This window comes from Solanum tuberosum, unplaced genomic scaffold, assembly GCF_000226075.1.
Source record: "Solanum tuberosum cultivar DM 1-3 516 R44 unplaced genomic scaffold, SolTub_3.0 scf00087, whole genome shotgun sequence".
NCBI classification, from domain to species: domain Eukaryota; kingdom Viridiplantae; phylum Streptophyta; class Magnoliopsida; order Solanales; family Solanaceae; genus Solanum; species Solanum tuberosum.
The window spans coordinates 1,778,487-1,802,422 of NW_006239017.1; the positions used below are offsets into that span (position 1 = coordinate 1,778,487).

Sequence of the window (23,936 nt, forward strand, 5' to 3'; positions counted from 1 at the left end):
CTGGTGTCCTTGGCGCTCTGAGAGGCGCGGGGCGCCAGCCCTCAAACTTCAGAGAAGTCTGACTGGCGCGACACTCCATAGGTCAAACTTCAGAGAAGTTTTTGTGGCGCTCTGGCAGGCGTGACACCCAAACCCTTTTTGCCTAGCGACTTCTGACTTTTCTTTTCCGTTTTTCATCTCTAAACTCCCTTAACTTTCATATTTTTTTTCCAAAAACACTTAGGATCAATTGTACCCTCAATATACAACCAATTTAACTCGAAAAACAACCCGGAAACATGAATCAATTCACCCTCAAGCATCAACAACTCAACCAACAAGAATTCTACAATTTGTTCTTCAAGAACCTCACTTCTTCAACATGTACACAACTCAAAACCAATGGATTGAACAAGTTGGTATGTGGGTGAACTAACCCAACACAAAAATATCTCACATACCTTAATAGGGATCACCCCCGACGAATTCCACTCGCAAGCTTGGATGATCTTGACGAATTCTTGCCTTTTTCTCCCGTTCTTTCTTCCTTTCTCTCTTCTCCAAGCCCTAAACGTTCTTTAATTTTCCAAAACTGATTTAGGTTATGTTTTTACCCCAATAAACCCCTAAAATCAAATTAGGAAATTAATTAGAGAAAAGACTACTTTGCCCTTCCCTAAATAATCATTTGGACTTTCCTCAATCCAACAACCTAACTTCCGAAAGGCATATCTCACTCATATGATGTTGAAATCGTGCAATCTCGCGGCGTTGTAAAGATCTCTCCAAGGGATTTCCAACCATATCAAGATCTGCTCCTAAATCCTCCTTAGCTAGGAGTTATGGCCGTTTGAAAATGGCCAAAACTCACTTTCTTAACTTAGACAAAATTTCCAGATTTCCTTATTCTTTCCAAAAATCAATATTTCATATTTTAAACTCTTTATAGTCGTTTCTAGGTGCGAGATGTTACACACAATTAATGTATCCAGATGAAACTTATGTATCGGGATGACTGATATTTTAAGGAATTTTTGTAAAATAGAAAAGAGTAGGAATAAGATGTAATTTAGATCTTACACTATGAGATTTATGTAAGTTATACATAAATATATACATTGAGAGAATGTACAACAATTTGAGTGATAGATAATTCTCTAACATAGTTTGCTTTGACCAGTAATTAGACAAACTATAGGTACTTATAAAAAATTATGCGCCATTATTTATGAAATTTCTAATCTTACTTCGAATAAAAAATATCATATTAGATTAACCTATAGTCAAAGGGGTGGAGCCACATGCATGTCAGGGTGTCCAATCGTCTGAAAAAAAATATTGTAAATACAAGTAAAATGATACACGAAGTGATTAAATAATATATTTTGGACACCCTTAACATATGCATATATATCGTATATGTTGGCTTTAATGTTTGGCAGGTAAGCAAAAATTTAAAATTAATACATACTCAACATTAAGTAGTATTTTGATAAGTATTTATATATATATATGAACAAACAAGGGAGAGTTGGTCGGATGGTAAGCAATCTTCACCTCCAATGCTAAAAGTGTGGGTTCAAGAGTCACTAAGCGAGCAAAAAATGATGGAAGCTCGTAGGGAGGGGTTAATTTTATTTTAATACTACTACTATCGTTCAACAGTTGGCAAATTTATAAGATCTTGAACTTCACTTTGTTAGCCATTACTCGAATAGTTCATTTGAGTTATTTAGGGCCTCCAGGATAGAGTATTTGGGCCTGAACTCTTAAGTGATCCATTAAAGCTTTGGTTTTTTTTCCCTTTTCTTTTAAAAAAAATATCAATTGCAAGCTTTGGTCCATACAACTTTAGTAACAGACCCAAAACCAAGAAATTTCTCAAACTCTGTTAGCAATTAATTAGGTAAAGGAAATGAATATAAATATGGAAAAATCACACCATATACACATTTAAAAGATAATATTACGGATTTTAAACCTACTCTTAAAAAATTCTTACTTATAAGTTATAACAGTTTAATTACATGTTGTAACATATCAATTAAATTTTACTTTATTTAAAAATCAATTAAATTTTACTTTATTAAATGATTAATTTTTTTATAATTTTATATTATTAATAATTTAATTATATCTATTACAATTTCCTTTTTAAACTCAGTAATTATCAATTACACAATTTTAGAAATTTATATTGATTACAGTTCCATTTTTACCGTTACACGCCACACCACCCACCCAAGTTAATCCCATGCCTCACACCTATCCTATACAACACGCCACCACCCCACTACCCCATCTTCAGAAATCACAAATTCATCTCTCTCAAACATACTCCATTCCATTTCTCATCTTCTTCATGTCGAAGAAACATGTTATAACTCCTCGAAAGAGTCCTCGACTAGTAGAAACAACTTCTACGGATGAAATACATGCTCCAGCATTCAACATATTGACTCAAACCCCGCCGCCCAAAAAGAATGAAACTCCGGCAAAGGGTTGTTCTTCTCAATCGAAGAATCAGATTACACAAAAGGAGAAAAATAGTCAAGCAAAGAAAACGATAAGTCCTGCAAATCAAAAGGGAAAAAAAAGGAAGGGAAAAATTGTAGAAACCCATTCGGATTCGAATTTCGTAAGTGAGATAAAAAAGAAAAACAAAAAAAGCAATAGATGTCGAAATTGGTCAGTTTTCAAAACCATCAAGAAGAAGAGCAACAACGAAGGAGGACTCAGAAATTTCAATATCCAAAAAAGGCAAAAAAGTATTAGGGTAAGTAATATATTTAATTTATTTTCAAACTATTCAAATTAGTGGTTTTTCTTGTTAAAAATATTATATTATGCGTTGGTACGAAATATGTTGACAAGTCTCAATCCGACCCACTTGAAGTCAAGCATAGGAAGAATGTGCCTCAACAAGATGAAACCTCAAAGTACGTATTTCTATACTTTAATGATTTCATCAGAAAAGGTAACTCAATTTGTTTCTTAAAATTAATTTTCTCCCAATTTTTTTCCAGTGATTGTGGTATGTACACATGTTTGTTTGCTGAATATGTCAGCAATAGAGTTTTTTATATGCATTCCATTGATATCGATGCAAAATATCATCGTCAAAGGTATGCCACAATCATATGTCATTAGGGAAAAATAAAGAACGATGATGACGCAATCAGTGAGAGTGAAGTAACTGAAATTGTTGCTAGCAAATTTGGTGGACCTCGCATAATTGATTGCAACTTAGACTTTTTAGAATTACAAGTTTTTTTAAAACTTTTGGACGATATTTTTGTGTTTGATACAGTTTTAAGTATTTGATGATATATAAAATCCACTGTTATCTTCTAGTCAGTTACCAACTACATATGAATTACACATTGACTATTATAATTTCAGGATACTAGTTATATACAGACTGCATACCAATTGGATTCAACATTTAGAGTTCATGAACTACTAGTGCCTTATTAACTAAAACAAAACGAACACTAATTTAGAGTTCATGAACTAACTATCTTATAATTGGTATCCAAATTGTATACTTTTGGCATCCAAATTCATACATGATTGATATTTTTTACTTCATATTCTAACACAAAAAATAAATAATGGAATGAAGTTGATATCCAACCTGTATAAATACCTTGAAGAAATGATTATGCCAATGTAAAATAGTGATCATTATCTTTTGAAACAACCTCAATTACATCTTGCTTTATATTTATTCAAGTTGGACACCTTATGGATACCAAATCAATACTAATTGTAAATTATATTGTCTTAACAACTGTGAATTAAGTATTTTAAAGATGTATGAAGTTGGTATACAATTTGTATAAATACTAGAAGAAATGAATCTGACAATTTAAACAACGATCATTAAATTTTGCACCAACATCAATTACATCTTGTTTTATATTTTATTCAAGTTAGACACCTTATGGATACCAAAATCAATACTAATTGTAAATTATATTGTCTTAACAACTGTGAATTAAGTATTTTAAAGATGTATGAAGTTGGTATACAATTTGTAGAAATACTAGAAGAAATGAATCTGACAATTTAAACAACGATCATTAAATTTTGCACCAACATCAATTACATCTTGTTTTATTTTGGTTTAGAGTAGGACACCAGTTGAATACCTAATTAATACTCATGGTAAATTACATTAAATAATATCAGTGGATATTCAGTTGCATACCAAATGGATACTAAATGCATACCATAATTACCTTGTATAATGTTCACTAATATGAACAGTACTTTATATATTAAACTGACATGAATTTGATTTCCAGCAGTATGCAATTGGTATGATTACTGAATGAATCTTGTATAAAACATGCAGTATATTAAACACTTAGCTTGAATGCATTTGATATCAATTCAGTATATATTTGATATGAATTGTCAATAAATATTATTGGAAAACAATGAATACATTGTCACAATCAAAACAAACATGAGTCTAAAAAACAAAATAAAATGAAATTTTTGTATAGTTTAAACAAATAAACTATCATTTTTTTGGCGCAAGATAATTTGAACATGTCTTAATGTTGTGGCCCACTTGACGACATCTACTGCAAGTAACTTTAGACCTTTTTAATTTCACATCAGTGAACCCCTTCCAGCATTTAAGTTGCGGTCTTCCTACAATTCTCATTGAACCAGGAGGCATCAATTTTGGCTGAGAAACATAATCTGGTATATCCCATGTACTCTCGCATGGGAGAGGTTCAACAGGGATCACATATGCAGCTTCAAAATTACTCTAGCTATAAAAAAGAGAGCAGTAATCTGTTTCATGTAGTCTTCTGTATCTGAGAACTGCCATTACATGACCGCATGGTAGCTCATCATTTTGAAATCTTCCGCAACTACATGTGTTGTATTTATATTCAAATTTCATACCAACCTAATACAAATCATCATACTTCTTATTTCTTACTCATATTTTTTACACAATAGTGAATAATTATTCATACAAATATCATGTCAAATACACTATCAAATTCATTCGAACCTATACATTTTATTTATATTTTCAGAAGAAAAAAATAGTATCCATATTATAATTTTAAACTGCATACCGAAAATATCTCATTATTATTATCAAATTGACTAAAAAAATACCAGTTTCATAACAATGTTACAACATATTTCATACATTTTTTTGTCACAAATTTCATAACTTTACAACGCTAACACTATTAATATTTCATACAGTTATACTCAAATCATTCAGATATTAAATCAATATCGCACAAATACATGGTATAAACAGTATACAAAATAACCAAAAAAAATAAATAACAAACACAATCGTACCAATATTAACTCCAGTTTCACAAAATTAATTACGTATTATGAAAAAAATAATGTTCATACAAAAAGCATCACAACTTAAATCTAGTATACATAAATAAAATAAGAAAATGTCATTTACAGTTTCATTGTTTATTTTTACGTTTCAGTAATATACAAATACAAATAATAAATCGTAAAGAATACTAACCAGAAGGATCCCATCTACCACCACGTTTAATTAATATAGATAAGAAGCCGTCCATTACAACAAAATGAAGATTATTCAACCAAAATAATTTGGATCTACTCGTGAGTGGCGCCAAATTCTGAAGAAAAAAAAACGAAGAGAGAGAAACGTTGAACAAAATGAATAAAATCAATTTTTTTAAAACAAATTTGAGTGAAATAAGGAAAATAAATATTCCTAATTTGTTTAAATCTCCTAAATTTATGCCAATTAACAATTATCATCAATGAATTCAAAATTAATTAATATACCTTTATCATTTTTTTATCTTTTTATTTTTTCAAAATTGATTTTTTATCCTTTTTTATCTTTTTATTTTTTTCAAAATTGATTTTTTACAAGTACTTAAAAAAACTTTTTTTTATAAATTGTTAGAACCTGATATTATTTATTGTTACAACCTGAAAGAACCATTATACTGTTATAACTTGAAATTATTAGTCTTATAAATGTCATTTATAAAATTTTCAATATAAATATCACATTTATTTTTGGGAAAATTATAACTGTTTGTTTAGCAGCCACCAAAATAATAGCCAGCAACAACTAGAATTTTTTTTTAAAATAAATAAATAAATAGAAGAGTTAACCCCCATATTTATTATAAGAAAAATTACACAAATTTTATAGTGTTAAAAGTTAATTACATCATATTTCTATTCTTTTTTAAATAACAAAAATACCATGAAATTTAAGGATTTTAAATAAATCAATCAACGTTCCGATACATCGCGTCCTAATAAATTACCTTTGCTGATACAAAACACACCCATCCCGATAGATCGCTCAACATCTGGTACATTACCTTTGTTGATGCAAGACACACCTGTCCCGATACATTGTGTAAGAGTGAAGAGAGAGTGAGGAAAATAAAGATTTTCATAATTTTTTTTCAAATGGTAGAAAATTTTAGAGAGTATGATAAAATAAGTTGTGCATTTATTTTTCCATGTTTGTAACCATGTTTAATTTACGCATATCGGCTAGAAAATGTAAACAAAGAATCCAATGGACTATTTGTGTAACTCTAACTAAGAGTGGCAATTGAGAGGGTTGGGTCAAATTTGGGCCAGTCATAATGGGTTAAGATATCAATCGGGTCAAGACCCGATCCAACCTAACCCAACCCAAATTTGCTTGGGTCAAAACGTGTGAGGTAATGGATTATATAATGGGTTAAGACCCAACCCAATTTATACTAAGCTTAATTGTTTTATTAAACTATTTTAGTACCTAATATAATTATTTTTCTCTTTACAATGACTATATATAACATATCAAATTGAAAAAAATATTTCGACCAGATTTATCATGAGCCGATTCGGATTACATATTAACCCAATTTTTAATGAATTGAAATGAGTTGAGCTAATGAATGAGCCGGTCAATAACCCACTCAAACTTAAACGGATTGAACGAGTTGAGTTTGATTTTGTCACCTCTACTTTTAAATAGTCTTGTTTGTGGTCTGAGTGCAGTAAAGTTAAACGGGCCTTATAGCTTGGACCTCACAATGGAAAATGGGAGCCCAAAGGGTTTTGTAGAGACACTAGACATCACTTAACTAAAAGGACTATTAATTAAAGGGAACTTCAAAATAAATATAAAGGATCGTTTGTTTTAAACGTCAAAACATTTAACTTAATTTAATTAATAAAACATTATTTGTTTATTTTAAGTAGTAGCTTTAACTTTGAACTTATAAATAATAAAAAATATGAAATTATATTTTATTATAACTTTTACCTATGATAGTTAGGTATAGGTGTATATATATGAACCAAGCAAATTAAAGAACTATATATGTATATACATACATATCTACTACAGTTTCTACATCATATATATTTTATTATAACTTTTTTCTTATATATTCATGATTCATGAAATTCAACAACTAATCTCTTGGCTTTATACGATTATTAATCCAATAGCCTGATATATAGTTAGACTAAAAGAAAAAAAATAAGCTTCTATATAAATAAATATAATAGTTAGACTAGTCAATCAAAAACATTACTATAAGTATTAAATCGCCACAACTTTAGCTAATTAAACCTTATTATTAGGCCTAGTATATTTTATTATAACTTGGTTAAACCTTCATCTTTAAAAAGTATAGTAAAGTGCTTAATTACTTGCATATAATATAATGTGCATGCATCAAAAAAACCTTACGTATCTGAATGTTACTCATATCTCGTATGTTAAAGTCTTAAATTGATGCAAAATTTAGCTACTAAACAATGGATGCGTATTTTTTTTTTTATAACTATATGTATCATTTAAACACACAATATTTATCATTTAATCATCATCATATTAACGAAATTCAATGCATGCATTATGTCAAAAAAAATAATACATATCTTCATCTTAATATGAAAATTCAGATAATCAGTCAACTGAACTATTAAGATTATCGTCGTTCCATATTACAACAATCACTTGTCACCTCTCTATAGTATAGCCTATATATATATAAATAGATCTGAGATTACGCACTTTATTCTCTCTATCTATTTGAAGAAAAACAGAGGGAAAAAGTGTTTCATCATTATCAGAAATATGCAAGCGAGTCCAGAACTATCTCAGTCTCCGAGTTTTGCTCGTACTAATCTCACAGAAATTGCTGCTAGAGTTGTAGAAGAATTCACAGCTGCAAATGAAATCGACTCCGAATTTTCCTTCAATGATAATGATGAGAACTATGAAAATCAAGTACATAAACATGATGATGAAGATGATTCTGAGTTTGCTTTTGTTACGGCAGGTTCTGATCAATTTTCGCCTATTTCTGCTGATGAAATCTTCTACAACGGTCAGATCCGTCCAATTTTCAACAGAGATTTATCATTAAACGACGCCGGTTATAATAATTCGGAGAAAGTTTCGACTCCGACGAAGTCGAAGTCAAATCGAGTTTCGTTAAGGAACCTTTTTACCGAAGATCGTGAAATTGCGTCGTCGTCTTCCTCGTCGGAAGTCGACGATTTAGAAGGAATTGCTCCGGGAACATACTGCGTGTGGAGGCCGAAATCGGCGGAAGAGTCTCCATGTGAATTGCGTAAGAAGAGCAACTCCACTGGCTCCTCTTCTAAGCGGTGGAAGTTACGTGACTTCATTCACCGGAGTAACAGTGACGGTAAGGAAACTTTCGTGTTTTTGACAACTCCGTTCAAAAAAAGAGAAGAGAGAACAGAGATTACAAAGACTGACTCTGGTAAAATCACCGGCAAAGTTCCCGCCGTTGAAGATTTTCCGGCATTGCGTTGCTCGATAAACGGAAAAGATAAACGGAAGTCATACTTACCATACAGGCAGGATTTGGTGAGCTTTTTGGGTAATATGAATGGGTTAAATCGGAATTTACAGCATTTCTGAGGCTAATTACAGTGAACAGAATCTTCAGATAATTAAATAGTTAATCAGTGATTAAGCATGTGTACATAATATCTAATGGATTATGAATGAAATATCTGAATTAATTTAAGAGGTTATCTATATATTTAGCATCTTTTTCTTTTTCATATCATGATGCAACCAAAGTAATACAATTTAAAATTGCATTTAATTTATTAAATGAAATTAAAAATGTAATTAGTTATTCATAAACATACACAGCTTCCATCAACACAAGTTGGTAAACCACTTTCACATTTCAAAAATTCAGTACAATCTTCTCTACTCAGACATGTATTTGTGCATGCTTCCATTCTTCCTTCTTCATGATTGGAATGTACTAAACATACGCAAAATCCATCAACACAAGTTCCGAGCGCACCTTGACATTCCAAGTCATGGCATTCTTGACTAGTCTGACAATCACACATTCGTTCAGACACCATATTTTGTGAAATAATCAAGAATGAGACTACCAAAAACAAAGTCACCAAAGTCTTGGCCATATTGTATAAAAGAAATATTTTTTTTACTTTGATCATCATTTTATTCTTAAAAATCAGCTTATAAAAGAGCGTATAAATTTCAGTTACAAGAAAAATTATCTTTTTCGTATTCTATACTGAAAAAAGTAAAAAGAATTTTAGTGGGACTTAACACAAATATCTAAACTAAAAGCAGCGTCAGAGCGCAATAGCATCAAATTTGGGTTATTTTTAATTTGGCGATGTTAAGTTTGGCATGTACGAATTATGCACTATCAATTGTTAGCTGAATGTTGAAAAGAGTTACATAGACGGCGGAGCTAGGTAAAGTTAAAGAGTTCATTTTAATCTTCTTCAATAGAAAATTATATCACATTTAAATATGACTAATTTTGTTATTATATACTATATAATAGATACTGAACTTTCTTTGACATCTTCATATATTTACTTATTTATATCTTGAATTCTCTTAATAAAAATTTTCATTTCGTTACTAATTACATAAGGACATCAAATTAACCCATTAAAAAGGAACTCGTTTGGAATATTAAATATATGAGTAGTATTTTTTTTAATTTACTTACACCTTGTTTGGATGGCTGTTACCCATTGTACTCTATACTCTATAGTATTGTTAGTTTAAATACGATATTTGTTTTGATTGTTACTTAAATTTTATTGTATAGTATCGTTTAAATTCATTATTAGGTAACGACGAAAAGACTCATTTTATGTAATAACCAGTTTGGTGTGACCGTGTCTTTACCTTAATATTTTTGTTTATCATTTTGTCTTTACCTATTATTATTTTATCCTCTACCCCATAATTTCACAGTAGTTCTACCTCGTATCTTACCTTTCTTGTAGGTTTATCATTCAAATTATGAATATGTGACAATTATGTAATGATGGAAAATGATACAATCTATCCAAACGCTATATTCATTAGCAGAATATAATACAATACAATATAACATAATATAATACGATACATTATGAAACAATAAGTAACAACCCTTCTAACCAGAGTGTTAAAAGGGATAATTTTAAATTATTAGTCATTATCCGCAAGTTCACCAACCAATAAAACATTTGGTCAGGAAATTTTCCTTTCCTTTTCTGTTCCAAATTTGCATTCCATATCCGCTATTAGAGGCGGATTTATACGTGAAACATGACTCAATGTAATTAATTAATTTTGGCTCAAATTTTATATTTATAATATAATATTATAAAATTTACTTAATATTTATAAATAATTTATTCATAAACTTACTAAATAAAAAAATTATAATCCAGAATTCATTAATTTAAAATCCTTGATTTGCTTCTATTATATACTTATAAATAATTAATTAATTTAAATTCACGGACCATCAGATAAAATACTTTATATCAAGAGATTCCTCCATTTAATTATACCCAAACCGAAGACTTCCCATCATAGCTTATGATTATAGTTTGATCATATTGTCATAATAATTTATTTAAAGAAAACAAGACATATACAGACATGTTTAACCACAAACTAATTACTAATTATATGAAAACTTATCCATTCTTATAATACATATTTCAAGTGGACAAATTCTACCTAAATTCTCAATTATTAATTTCTTGAAGACTTGTTCATAATAATAAACTTTTTGATTGTTTTTTTCCCTTGTCGTTCTAGAGGGTATAGATTTTTCTAATATTATCAAGAATCAGACAATTTCTTCTTATACAAGTTTTATTAGTACATTAATTAATTATTCTTGTGTACAAAAATAGGAAATCAATAATAAAGTGATTCTCCACAATTGTTGATTAGTCAAGTGTAAGATAATGAATAGACTGAATTATTATACTTGGGGCTGAGTCAAATCTTACTAGTTTTTTTTTTTGGTTCTTTTTAATTACCTAATAATCTTTTCTTTTATTATGACTATGTATAATATAATAAATAAAAATGATATGTTTTAAAAATATTTTGAAAATATTCTTCATGCATCAATTTGAATTATATTTTAGTGTAGTCGTTCTAGATGCATGAACTGAGAATTGAGCGGGTTAAAATGGACTGAATCAATAAATAAGTGGGTCATGATCCGCTCAAACTTGAACGGATTGGATGAATCATATTTTCATGGACTAATTTTGCCATTTCTAATTTACTCGCTGATTTCAAGATCTAATAAACACTTTATCATTGTCTCTCTGTATTTTTAATTTGTTCTATTTAAACTTGCATATTTTTAAAGAAATAATTATTTATTTAAGTATTTTATCACAACCTATATTTATATAAGATTTCTTGCAAGTAAGAGGAAGATTTATCTTGATGTATTTAATTTCTCTAATTAGCATCATAAAAGTTTACCATTAGTAGGTTTCTAGACGTACTGCAAAAGTCTATCAAGATTTAATTTCTTATCAGGGTTAATTAGCTCTTTATATCCTTTTCATCTAATAATAATAATAAATATAATATTAAGACTTTAGGAGAAGTTCTAGAAACAAAAAGAAAAAAAGAAATACTGTTGAAGTAGGATATAGTATATAGTATATTCATTTTTCAAAAGGATAATCTATCGAATTAATTAATTAATTAGGTTATTGGCTACAACTTGCCTTAGGGGTAAATTTCTATAGGCTTGAATTTTAGGAAAATCTATATATATAGGAACGTGGAGTAACTATTCTACTAAAAGAATTATTTTATCAAAATTATTAAATTCAATCGAACTCGTAATTAAAATTATATCTTAATGCCTAATAGCTATAAGAAGTACTATATCTACTTTGTTGGCGGTGACTAAATGATTCTTTTCATTTGTCTTAATAAATTTGGTGAAATCAATGCACACGCAAAATCTAATTCAAACACTATGATCATTTAAAAAATAAAATATAAGTAACTGTATCTACTTTAGTTCGAACCAGTAGTGTACTGTAGCAGGTAGTTTTGATATTTTTGGGGGGCAAATAAAAAGCATATATAGTGCCAAAAACTTTATATTCATTAATCAGTGTCCTAATCATATGGCCAAAAGCTTCCACTATATTTTGGTAAAAAAAGTGCAAAGTGCATGTCTAGTGTCTACTCTTTATCATAATTTTGAACTAATAGATCCAAAGTAATATCTATGACTTCTTACATATTTTTAATAAATAAAAATAATAGGTTGTTAAATATTTGAATTTAATCAATTATAATTTTAGAGGTGTCACATGAATAATTTTGATTAAATTTGAACAAGTCAAAAATAAACTAAGTTAATAAATAGTCTGTATAATATTGTCGCTACTTACATAGTTGGTTCCTTTTTGTCACTATTACAAAACGAAAATACTTTTGGTAGTTGAATATATATTTCAATACAACACTCTAACCGTGATGTCCTATTTACCTAGTACTATTATGATAAATTAGAAAAAAATACGATAATCGAAAGATAAGAAACATAGATAATAACATAAATTGAAGGATAAAATACTATAATAATACTACAAGTACTAATATATAAAGATACGTGCGACAACGCTTAACTATCTACTATATTTAAATCTCTTATCTAAAATCATATACTCGATAAATATATAAAGAAAAATACAAGGAATCTGACAGGGAGGACATGTGAAACAACTTTGTTAGGGGCCATTATCACATCTTTTCTAGTAGTCACAACTCATCACGCAAAAGCTAAAATCCTAATAGAAACTTCTTGGAAACCTAACCAAATATCTCAAAATAGCTCTATATTTTTCAAATGCTCATTTAATTGTCTATGTAAAGTTATTTAATTTAATTATCTAATAAAGTTACTTAACTAATGGGTGGATAATTGTATCACAACTTTTATTTAGGTTATGGGGTCCATTCTAGTTAGTTTTCAGGTGGAAAAAGTGGCTTATTTGGTTAGATTTATTGTTTTTTTGTTTAGAAATATGGTGACTTTATTAATACAATAATAAAATAAATACTTTTTTTTTTCAGGAGTAAAATAAATACTTGCACTAGATAATTTTGATAATAGAAATAATGCCTATCAGCCACTTTCGACCTTATCATCGTGTCTCTAAGAATTAGTCAGTATCATGAAGTTTCAGATTCTAACATATATAGAATAACTTTAACAACCACTTCAATGACCTCATGTATATATTCTAGATGAAAATGGAAAAATCATGTGGATGCGTACACATTTCTTATTCTTTTATATTGTTATTTGCTTTTTGTGCCTTTGATTGCATATCTGAATTAGTAATAATACCAAGAGAGAACAGATCATTATATATTATTCTTATATTAGTTATAAGTTAGAATCAATAAAGAAAAAGAAAGTTAAAAAGAAGAAGCTCTATTTACTGATATAACATGTGAACTTCCCAGCTACAAAATATAATGAGAGGGATAAGATTCTTATGAGCTGCCTGTAGATAACTTTGAAGTTTGATCTACTTTTGAGCAATTGATATGTGCCTTTCACCAAAACATAGGGCCCCATGACTGATGTTATTGGAGCACTTCTTCTTTTTATCACGATGGTGGTCGAGTCAGCTTGTGTACAGTATCAAGTAACTCTGTCCACCAAAGCTAAGACAAATAGACAGAAATCATGGAATGTTTTTGTTGGATTTAAACTTGAGACCTAATAAACGTTCTCAACCGACTACATTGACCATTGACCACTAGGCCACACCTTGGTTTATTGGAACACTTTTTCCATCCGCCAAATTACTGAACACAAATTATGTTATTATCATAATCTAACCTTTATTCAAACTGTAGAATTATATAAACACGAATCTTAAGTTCTGCAGCCAGTTTAGAGTGTACTGAAATGAATAGGCCATCAACAAGAAACACAGTGGCTTTGCTACATTTAGATGATCTTTTTCCCATATACCACAAAGTTGATAAATGTAACTGTAGATTTCACTTAGGGGTAAACACGAAATGAGGCTCGATTCATCAAGAACATGTAGCTGTAAGATCGTGGTGAACCTCGATACTGAATGCCCAGCCTTTTATATCAAGGAAATTAAATGATCTTTCAGCTGCTGAAAGTTTGATCACCTTCTCCAATTGGTGTTGTCTCACTCATCTGTAGGCCAGAACTCGAACCATTAGCTTCAGGGGTACCACCAGATTCGGAGATTCTTGTAACCCTCTGCAACTCATCTGATGAACGAGCTAACAACTGATCATCAGTCAATTGTTCGTTCTGAGATGCAGACTTTTTAGGTTGGCGGATGGCTGCAGCTGCTTCTGCCATTGCAACTGGAGGAGGCTGGGGAGGAACCCATGATCTCTGAATTGGTCGTTCCTGAACTGGTGCAGCTGGAGATCCAAAGTTTTGTTCAGCTTCAGTTTCGATTTCAGTTATCCTGGCATTCTTGCGTTGCCACCAAGGTGCTGAACTGTCTCCATTCGTCAGATTGTCTTGGTAACCATAATTCAAGCCATCGCCACTCCCTTGAGATTGAAGGAAATTGGAATTATTTTGACTCTGGCCAACTTCCCAAGGCTGTTCACAAGCACAGATTATTAAATGGTTATCATTGCCATTTCGAGCAAATCTTACAAGTGAACTGCATATTACTCTGTCTCCAACCCCACCTTTCCTCCAGACAATCCAAGAAAAAAAACCGAATGTATTGAATAGAAAGTTCTATCTAGTAAACCATAACTCTTGTATCCAAACCAAAGTGACAGGTGTTCATAGCACTTAATCCATACAATATTCCTGAAATATCCTAGTTGCAGTGATTAATTCATCAAAAGAAGTACTGGAATAGGATTATAGATTCGATTAGTAAATTGTATTTTTCATGTCCAGCTGCCAGAATGTCCATGTATGGTTCTTTTTAAAAGTCAATCATGCAGAGACAATTCTTAAATTGACCCAATCCAACCTTCAAATTTGACCCAATTGCAACATTGTTAGTAGAAGAAACAGAAGGACAAGACAAACCTTAGGCTTTGCAGCAACACGATCAGGTACAGGCTGGTTAGGATTTGGTGGCTGATCATTTATATCCTGCATCAAAAGATGAATGTACAAACATTCAAGAAAACTTTATTTTTCAAGATACAAGAATGCCACTGGTGAGAACCATGGACTTACTCGGATGTTGGAAGGCTTCTCTCCTCTTTGAACCATAGCCATAATCTGTAAAATGATAATGAAGTTAGAAGAGCCGATTTCCCTAAAGTTCAACTGGTGCTACTCATTGATTTGTTCAAAGATAGATGCATGCACTACATTACAAGGTGGAATTATCACAATTACCAAATGCTGTCATAAATCATAATACTATCAGATCTCATGAGTTGTGACTGCTTACTGCCATACACATATAGCACCTCTTTTAAAATAAAGTTTGTCTTTCCAGCTTGGAAGAAGAGAAGCCAATACTTTTGCATGATTAAAGAATCTTAGCATATGAAACTAGAAATAAAAATAAAAATAAAGAGGAGTTGATCAGGGAAAAAGAGATCCTTGATAATCTGGTTGGCTAAAATTCTGTCTGGGCGCCGTCCCATCCATACACTCCCTTCATCAATTACCTAGTGATCCAAATCTATCCAAGTAGAATTATTTTTTTTCAAAAGCTGATTTGGAAAACTCTATGGGAAACCAAAAGGTAATCAAGAAAATGTTTAAACGCTTGCACACCAGCCAGAAAGTTGCATGATTTTCCTTCTTAGAATGGTAAGAACATAGGATGAAATTACTAATAGATGAGCTGACAGTTAGGTAAAGGACCATTAATTGAAGGGAGTTGGCTATAGTACTGTCTGGGCGCCCTCCCGTCCACACACTCCTTCATCAATTACCTAGTGATCCAGATCTATCCAAGCAGAACTATTTTTTTTGGGAAACCAAAAGGTAATCAAGAACATAGGATGAATTACTAACAGATGAGCTGACAGATTGGAAATACACTAACAAGCCAGAGAGCATAAGAGTCACCTCCATATAAGACTTTGGATGGGGTGCAGCAGATGGTTCAACAGATGCAGGTGGTGACAAAGATCTCACTGTATAAAATATTCCACTCATGCGCATTAGTATTTAAAGAATCAATAAAAACTGATTTGAGAAAAAAAATCCAGTTAGAAACAGAAATTATAACCTGAATGTGCATCACCATTTGCTTTTCCATTAGCATAAGATTGCTGGAGCATAAAAGAAAATTAGAAACTGAATCTTAAAAGTCGACAGAGATATCAACTACAAGATCCAGATTTTTTTGTTGCTACACAGCTTACCCTAGATTGAGTAACTGAAATTCTTCGATCATCTAGTTCCGAAACAGGTATTCTTCCAGAAGTAGTACTTTGCTCTGCATGAGCGGAACACTGAAATTAGGCACCACTTCCTGTTTGAAGATGATTTGGATCCCTTTTTTTTTCTTCCCCTTTAGAGGTGGGATACCCACCCTAAGGGTCAGGGAGTGCATGATATATGAAATTTAAGCTATACATGACGAAATGTCGAAATCTAAAGAACCTGACATTTACCTTATGATTGCTAGAATTCCAAGGCAATGAAAACATTATAATAAAGACGAAGCTAGTACCGTATATGTAAAAGGAAGTGCCGACGGAGTAGAGAGAAAGAACTTAGCCAGAATTGCAGGGACCAACAACCGAAACGTTTTTTAAGGAAAGAACTTAGAAAATTCATGCTATAATGCATTTTATGGAGATGTAGAGGTCAATAGCCACCCTGGTATGCAGATGGTCACAAGCTCGCCTGATCCTCCATAAGGAAGCTTCAAATGATTCTTTGAACAAGTTCACAAGTTTCCATTCTGTGGCTTGAGAGTTAAAAACTTTTACAGAAACCACCCAAGTAAATAAGTATCATCACATATACTAAAAATATTTTGACCAGTATAGCACCACGAAAACCTCATATAAACAATGACATTCGAACACCAAGGTTATTGAGCCAAAAAGATCCAGAGCCGAAAAGTAATCCAGCCTCAGCTGAAGCTGGAATCAGCAAACTAAAATTACACAGGTTTAGCACAATTTATTATCTCTATCTTTCTCCATTGCTCTTTCAGTTATGAACACTCAAGTTATTCTTTACTTCTCAGTAGGTCGCCAAAGTTTACCTCCTTTCTAACCCCCTTTTGTTTCATAACACATCCTTTTTAAATTACACGACCCCCCTAAAAGCAAAAAATGGTCAATATGCAAAAAATCTATTGATTAAGTAGAGAATTTCTACTTCAAGAGCAAATGGAGAGGCACACCTTCCAGTTTCTCTATAGCACTTGTCATTGATTTCATCTCACGTACTTGGTAGTTTAGCAGGCTTGTCAGCTCCTCAAAATACCTTTTCTCTGTGGAGGAACACAAGTTAAATCACCAACATGATTATTGATGGTAAAAAGAATAAGCACTGGATAGGAAAGAGGATGAAAGATTTAAGTCACCAATGCTGAACAATATTTCAGTTTATTTTATTTCAGATCCAGTTCTTAACTTGTTATTACATAAGATTTTACATTAACTAACCTTCGGATTTTGATGCCAACATCTCCTGGCTTGCTCGGGCAACATCAGCAGCAGCAGCTGCAGCAGCTTTTGCAGCAACAGCAGCTTCTTCTGCTAAACTTGGTTTTCCCTTGACAATACCTTTTTCATCTTCTTCTTCATCCATTACAACCTTGCGTATCCAAGACTTCAACCGGGGAATAATAGATTTCTGCAAATGGACGTGTCACTTAACAGTGGGTGATAAATATAGTGAGTAGTCCATGAGAAAAGTTTCCAATAGATTGTCATAAGCACCAGAATCCTACTTTAGATAAATCTAATATGATAAGGCATCGGAGGAGACCAAATAAATCTGGAGAAAATCTTCATAACAGGGATATTTATAATAAAGAAAGAAGGAAAACAAAAATCAGAACAGGGTTAACTAAAAATCTTCAAATAATTCTACAGTTAAGGTACACGCTTTTCTGAAATGACCTGAATCTAGAGTACATAGGCATGGTCAACTTTTCCATCACCATGCAAGCTTCTCACATATGAGAGGCCAGAGTTACATCTATGAGATACCCATCATTAATCGAATACCACCTTTTGTATGAAATCATTAGGCTTTTTTTCTTTTCTTTGTTTCGGTCAATAAGAAATAACCAATTTACCAAACTACTAATAAATTGAACTACCACAAATAAAAGTTTGAGATGTCTCGCGTATGAAAAATAAATCTACATTGAAGAAATGGGGAATAGCAGAGAAGAAAAAGTACAAACATGGTACCAATTGGCATGATAAATAGAAGGCTCTTTACTATGCAATACCTTGAAAAGTACAGCTGTTCCAGCTCCTGAAGCAGCGAGTAGACCTACAGCAATAACTGCATGAGTCCAATGGAAATGAGAGAGATAGCCCATTTTTGTCATGCTATTGCTCGGAGCTGATGCAGGCTGCAGATTTTGTAAAGCAGCCTGTGGTGTACTAGTCGATGAAGGCTTCTGTGTCCCATCTGTCATCAAAATATCAAGACAACATGACAAGTATAGGCTCCAAACAGTATCAATCTCAAGAAAAGAATAAAAGGCCAAACACTAATTTTATTTCGAGAACAATATGAATTACCTTCATTAGCAGCAACTGGCTGTGTGCTAGTAACAGTTGGGGTAGGATCCTGTAATTTAGGCACAAAATCAATATACATCTTAAATTTCATGTAGATGTTTCAGTTACATTTAAGTCAATATCAAATGTAAGAAAATCTAAATGTGGCCTACAGGAACTCGACGAAAGGCCTCGTCAATTTCCTCCTTTGTAAGCCCCTTCCTCTCAAGAAAAGAACGCCTATACATGACTGGAGATCCCCTAACTTTCGGATGTGAAAGAAATTTCATAGCATTCTGAACTTGGTCCTCCCGAATTGGTTCCGAGTTTACAAACACAGAAGCTGGAGAGCTCCCACTTGCAGCCTCAGGCTTGGGACCTTGATGATCTTCAGCTGCTGGTTGCGAAGCTGTTGCTTCAAATTAGAAATTTAAGTTTGGATTACGATATAGCATGAAATTCTATTTAACTCAACATTATTAGCACATCATTATAAATATAATTCAGCAATGGACTTCATCAAGCAAAGTATGAGAGTGCTGCATAGATAAACTTATTAGCAATTAGCTAAAGTGGAAGACACTTATCAGATCTCAACCATGACATAAATTCACTGGAAGCAGTTCTCAGAGAACAAGAAATTAGTGATCTAGGCTTCTCCAGCAAAGAATCATGCATGCCGAATTTAGAGCACATTTGAAGTTCCACATATTCTAATTTTTATCACTTCTCTTCGTATGTAATATATATGTACTTTCTTTTTGATTTGGTAATATATATGCACTTTCTTTTGATTCGTAACATATATGCACTCTCATGATGCACATTGATAATTGTTGTTAAGAAGTCCATCATTGCCATTCAGTGATTGAATGCAGATATAACCCCATGAAACCCCCCAACATGTTGAAGTGTAATGAAAAAGAGAATTTGACAACAAAATGTTAATTTCAAATAGACATGCTTTGTGGCAATTTACGTACTACATGCTAGCAGCTCAAGTAATTAGGTATTTCAGTATACAGATACCTCCTTAATCAAAAGTCGGTTTATCTTTAAATGCAAGGGAACCAAATTATTGAAACTTGAAAGTAACCTCTGAATTCCAATAGCTCTGTTTGTTTGCTTGACCCCGTGTACAGACATTATCTAAAATATTCTTCTGCTTTTTTTTTTGATAAGGTAAGGTTTACATTACCTAAAATCTTACTTATGTATATCTAATATGCATAATGGAAGTAGTTGTTCCTTGAGATAGTTTATGCGCTGGATAATGAGCTAATCAGCAACATGTTGCTCAAAATGCCATAGTCTTGAGGTTAACAAAACCTCATTTGAAAGTGGTCATGGAAATTGCATTCTCTTCTTCTATATAGAACCTCGTTATTTGACCAAAACAACATAGTATTCTTGATTTTGATATGAAAAGCAAAACTACTTTTTGTTTTTCACTAAGTTCTCCTACTATCCATTCATTCTTGGGCAGCAGATTTATTTGGGTATTTCATACAACGTCATTTCTCTTGTTGAGAGGGTTTGCTGGTGCATTCTACTCTATGATTGTGTGAAGCCTCGTAGAGAAAATTATCTAGTTAATGAACCTACCATCGTCAGAAGCCTCACACTGAAAACAAAATCACCTAGTTATCTGAAGCACATTATATACAGTTACTGGATATCAAATCAATCCATTTATTTGAGAAAATTAGGCTAATATCTGTCATTAGTTGCTACGGCAACTGTTCAAGAACACAGAAAAAGACCTAATTATTTCAAAGATTTGCACTACACCAAAATCATACAGCTTCTAACAACACAAGCTCCAGTTTTAAACAAATGATCATTAGATGTAATAATATCAAGTTAGTACTACTTTATTGCTTAACAAACCAAAAGTAGCAACCATCCATAAAAGTAAAAAGAAGCACACTTACATGCTCCTATCCCAGTTAAAAGACAAAAAGGCACAAACATCATACAGTACAAAAAGATTCGATCTTTATGGACAATATTTCTTTTCAGATAACAAAATAGCAGCAAGATCTATTTCTCCCTGATATTCAAGAACCAACTAAACAGTAGAAGAGCAACAAATTCATCAAAGAAAAGCAAATAAAAGGGTACCTGGATTCTGGGTATTCTCTTTTACTGAGTTGGGTGGAGAATCTGATTGAGACGCCATGTTATCCAACTCCTATTGAACTGAATTTCAAGAACAGTAGAAGAAAAAGAACATACCAAGATTAGAGGAGAAAAGCAAAAAAGGAAAAAAAAATCCCAACTTTTTTTGTTTACATAGAAATAGGCACCGAATTACCTAAGACGAATTGATTATTGATGATAGTATGTCAGAACCCACAAGTGGATTTTGCTCATCTCGAAGCAAATACTATTACTACCTTTTCTGTGTGCGAAATTGCTGATTGATACAAAAAATAACAAGAAGACAAAACCCTTTGCAGATAACATGACCCTCAAAGAGTCAAGCTCCTTTTTTTTTTAATTATTATTTAAGTCTAAAACATAACTGATAAAGTTATTATTACGTGTACAAAAGATTATGGGTTCAAGTTTTTACTTAAATGTAGAATTAGGTTATATATAATAGATTTATTTGATCCTTCTTTGGATCGTGCTTAGCGTAGTATGTTTCCTTCAGTTTTGAGAGCTAAAGTCGTGTGGTTCTCTAACCTAGAAAATTATTAGAAGATGTAACATAATTTACTAATCGTTTAAAAGAAAATAAATATCAAGACTGGAGAAATTTAATAAAATTAATTCTAATAATAGTGCCAGTGCTAAGAAAAAGAAGAATCGTGTGTTAGAATATGAGGGATAATATATGATAATTTGGATTTGGTTAAACAAAAACTAGCTCACTTATAATGAGTGAGTAGAAAGTTGTTACTCCTTTTATTCATTTTTTTTATTTTCGAGATTTAAACTTGAAAAGTATCATATCTTTTTTCATTACTTTGATAGGAGGAAAATTGTTTTCTTTTTTCAAAAAAATTATCTAAATTTATACAAATTTGCATGTTATAGTAACTTTAAGTATTGCAATAATGAAATAAATCATCAAATATAAATGCAAAAAAGATTTAAAAGTTCATATGAAATCATCAAATATTTTCTTGCTCCCCCTTTCTCTGAGCTGGTAAAGGTAACATGTATCTTGTTAAACGAGTCAAGGTCCATGCAGGCTGACACAGAAACCACAATAAAAAATAAAAAAAAAAAGTGAGACTGATATGCTGAAAAATTCAAATCTGTTAAGAGGGACAGAAGATTGGTTTGAAGAATAAATACAACACCATGGACAAAATGCTTGCATAGACAATCCTCTGGGAAATCAATTCTGCTAATAATGTTACATCCTTTTTCTATACTCTCACCAGAATCACATAAACAAGCAGGACGGTTTCATGAGCGAAGAACTGGAAGGACGCAGGCCAAAAGTCCACGAGGAAGAAGCTAAATTTACTTGTGTCACATTTATGTTCCGCGGTCTGGTTACAATCACATTATCCATCACTTCATTTGGCTGCTAGAGGCTATATGGTCGAAATGCTAAATCCAGTTCAATTTACTCTGTCAAGCAGCCGCTCCACCATAATCTTTTGTTGCACTGGGGTCAAGGACTCAGAGTTCATTATTGCATTCGCAGCAAGGATGATTGACGATTTGTGCTCAGCATTTACCTATTATAGCAGAACATGTATCAAAATTCAGAATAGAGGCAAAAGTATTTGAGACTTGGAAAGAGATGGATGGACCAACCACAATAAATAAAGAATGAACAGATTTATATACCCACACACGGCCGTTTAAACCAACAGCTATCTCAAAAGCTAGCTTCTTTCCAAGACCTTCAAGAACTGGACATGTTGGTGAGCTCAGCAGCCTAGGAAAAAATACAAAAAGATGAACATGTAGCTAAGTGAATAGCATGCAACAAGACCTTCACCCTTTTTCTTGTTTCTCTTCTGATGAGCAAGTTAAGGTTACAGTAAAATCTAAACCAAAGATCTCACTGTTGCAAGTTAAAAGCCAAAATAGAATCTTACATCCGTGACAAACCAGTTGATGATTCAAACATATAGCCATCTTTAAGGGGTCCAAACTCAGCAGCTTTTCCAGAAGCTGTATCGAATAAGATAATTATATTAAAATTAAGAGTAACAGTAGATAGATTAGGAAATTCAAGAAATTCTGTTGCAACTTAGAGAAAGCACCAACCATCCATGCACGATAACTCTGGGTTTATTCCTGGGTTGGCCTTGACAATACGAGTATAAATTAGAGTACCTACCTGAAATAGCAAGATAGGTCATCAGAAAATAGTCCTTGATATATGCATGATGCATTAGAAAAAAATGATTAAGAAGAATCCTGTGACTCATTGGTGCTGGCATATTTTCAAGCAAATACTCTGCCTGACCCCCTATGAAACATGAAAAGCTCTATAGTGGGTGTGAATACCTCATAAAGCTGTCTATCCTAATGAACTTGCAATTTGAGGCCAATTTCTAAGAGGCACAAGCATTGATTTATTTTTATTTTTTTTGATAACCGAGAAATCCGTCTGTGACCCGCCCTTTGGACCAATCACAACCTTCTAAACTCAGTGGATAATGGGCCCGCCCCTCTACCCTTCTCCACTTAAATACCGGGCTTCGCTTTGCATGGTGTGGGGCTTGAACCTGCGACCTAAGCCACAAATCCTCCACCTTTTGCCACAAAGCATTGATTTATGAGCCAAGTAGTTGAGGAATTTGCTTGCACATGAAGGAAAGAACTGCTCTCAAAGATATTTATCACAATTTCTCCCCTTACATTCTGAATCTCATTTTACAAAAAGAAAGAGGGGGGGGGGGGGGGGAATTTAAATGTCAACAAATTA

General features: G+C 32.2%; 3 protein-coding genes across 4 annotated transcripts in view; 1 reads left to right on the top strand and 2 right to left on the bottom strand.

Moving 5' to 3' along the window:
• Positions 1-8,075: 8,075 nt before the first annotated feature.
• LOC102594108 (uncharacterized) lies at positions 8,076-9,031 on the top strand. The gene has a single exon (XM_006347393.2). It carries the CDS (start codon positions 8,117-8,119, stop codon positions 8,930-8,932), a length of 816 nt encoding a protein of 271 aa, XP_006347455.1. The 5' UTR covers positions 8,076-8,116; the 3' UTR covers positions 8,933-9,031.
• Positions 9,032-14,158: 5,127 nt separating this feature from the next.
• On the bottom strand, positions 14,159-21,502 carry LOC102594440 (peroxisomal membrane protein PEX14-like). 2 transcript variants are annotated; one of them, XM_006347394.2, is made up of 13 exons: positions 21,351-21,502; positions 21,158-21,235; positions 19,207-19,448; positions 19,055-19,103; positions 18,757-18,941; positions 17,960-18,149; positions 17,695-17,784; positions 16,700-16,773; positions 16,564-16,606; positions 16,401-16,468; positions 15,552-15,596; positions 15,399-15,464; positions 14,159-14,951 (listed from the first exon to the last, which is right to left on the bottom strand). In XM_006347394.2, exons 2-13 carry the CDS (start codon positions 21,213-21,215, stop codon positions 14,478-14,480), a joined length of 1,584 nt encoding a protein of 527 aa, XP_006347456.1. In that variant the 5' UTR covers positions 21,216-21,235; positions 21,351-21,502; the 3' UTR covers positions 14,159-14,477. The 2 variants fall into 2 exon arrangements, with proteins under 2 accessions (XP_006347456.1, XP_006347457.1); XM_006347395.2 differs by having other exon boundaries at positions 19,207-19,442; positions 21,351-21,501.
• Positions 21,503-22,162: 660 nt separating this feature from the next.
• Positions 22,163-23,936, bottom strand: part of LOC102594990 (putative exosome complex component rrp40) — a 5,306-nt gene continuing 3,532 nt past the window's right edge. Inside the window, exons 6-9 of the mRNA XM_006347396.2 lie at positions 23,273-23,345; positions 23,101-23,176; positions 22,847-22,937; positions 22,163-22,734 (exon numbers count right to left, since the gene is read on the bottom strand). Of these exons, the coding sequence (XP_006347458.1) occupies positions 22,615-22,734; positions 22,847-22,937; positions 23,101-23,176; positions 23,273-23,345 (360 nt within the window). The 3' untranslated portion in view covers positions 22,163-22,614. The remainder of the gene's footprint in view (positions 22,735-22,846; positions 22,938-23,100; positions 23,177-23,272; positions 23,346-23,936) is intronic.

Excerpts from the sequence above, each read along its gene's own strand:
- LOC102594108 (XM_006347393.2), top strand. The coding sequence starts at position 8,117 with ATGCAAGCGAGTCCAGAACTATCTCAGTCTCCGAGTTTTGCTCGTACT.
- LOC102594440 (XM_006347394.2), bottom strand. The coding sequence starts at position 21,215 with ATGGCGTCTCAATCAGATTCTCCACCCAACTCAGTAAAAGAGAATACC. Across the intron at positions 19,449-21,157 it reads AGAGAATACCCAGAATCCAG|CAACAGCTTCGCAACCAGCA; the intron begins GTACCCTTTTAT and ends TCTAATTTGAAG. Across the intron at positions 16,607-16,699 it reads TTTCAGTTACTCAATCTAGG|CAATCTTATGCTAATGGAAA; the intron begins GTAAGCTGTGTA and ends TTTATGCTCCAG.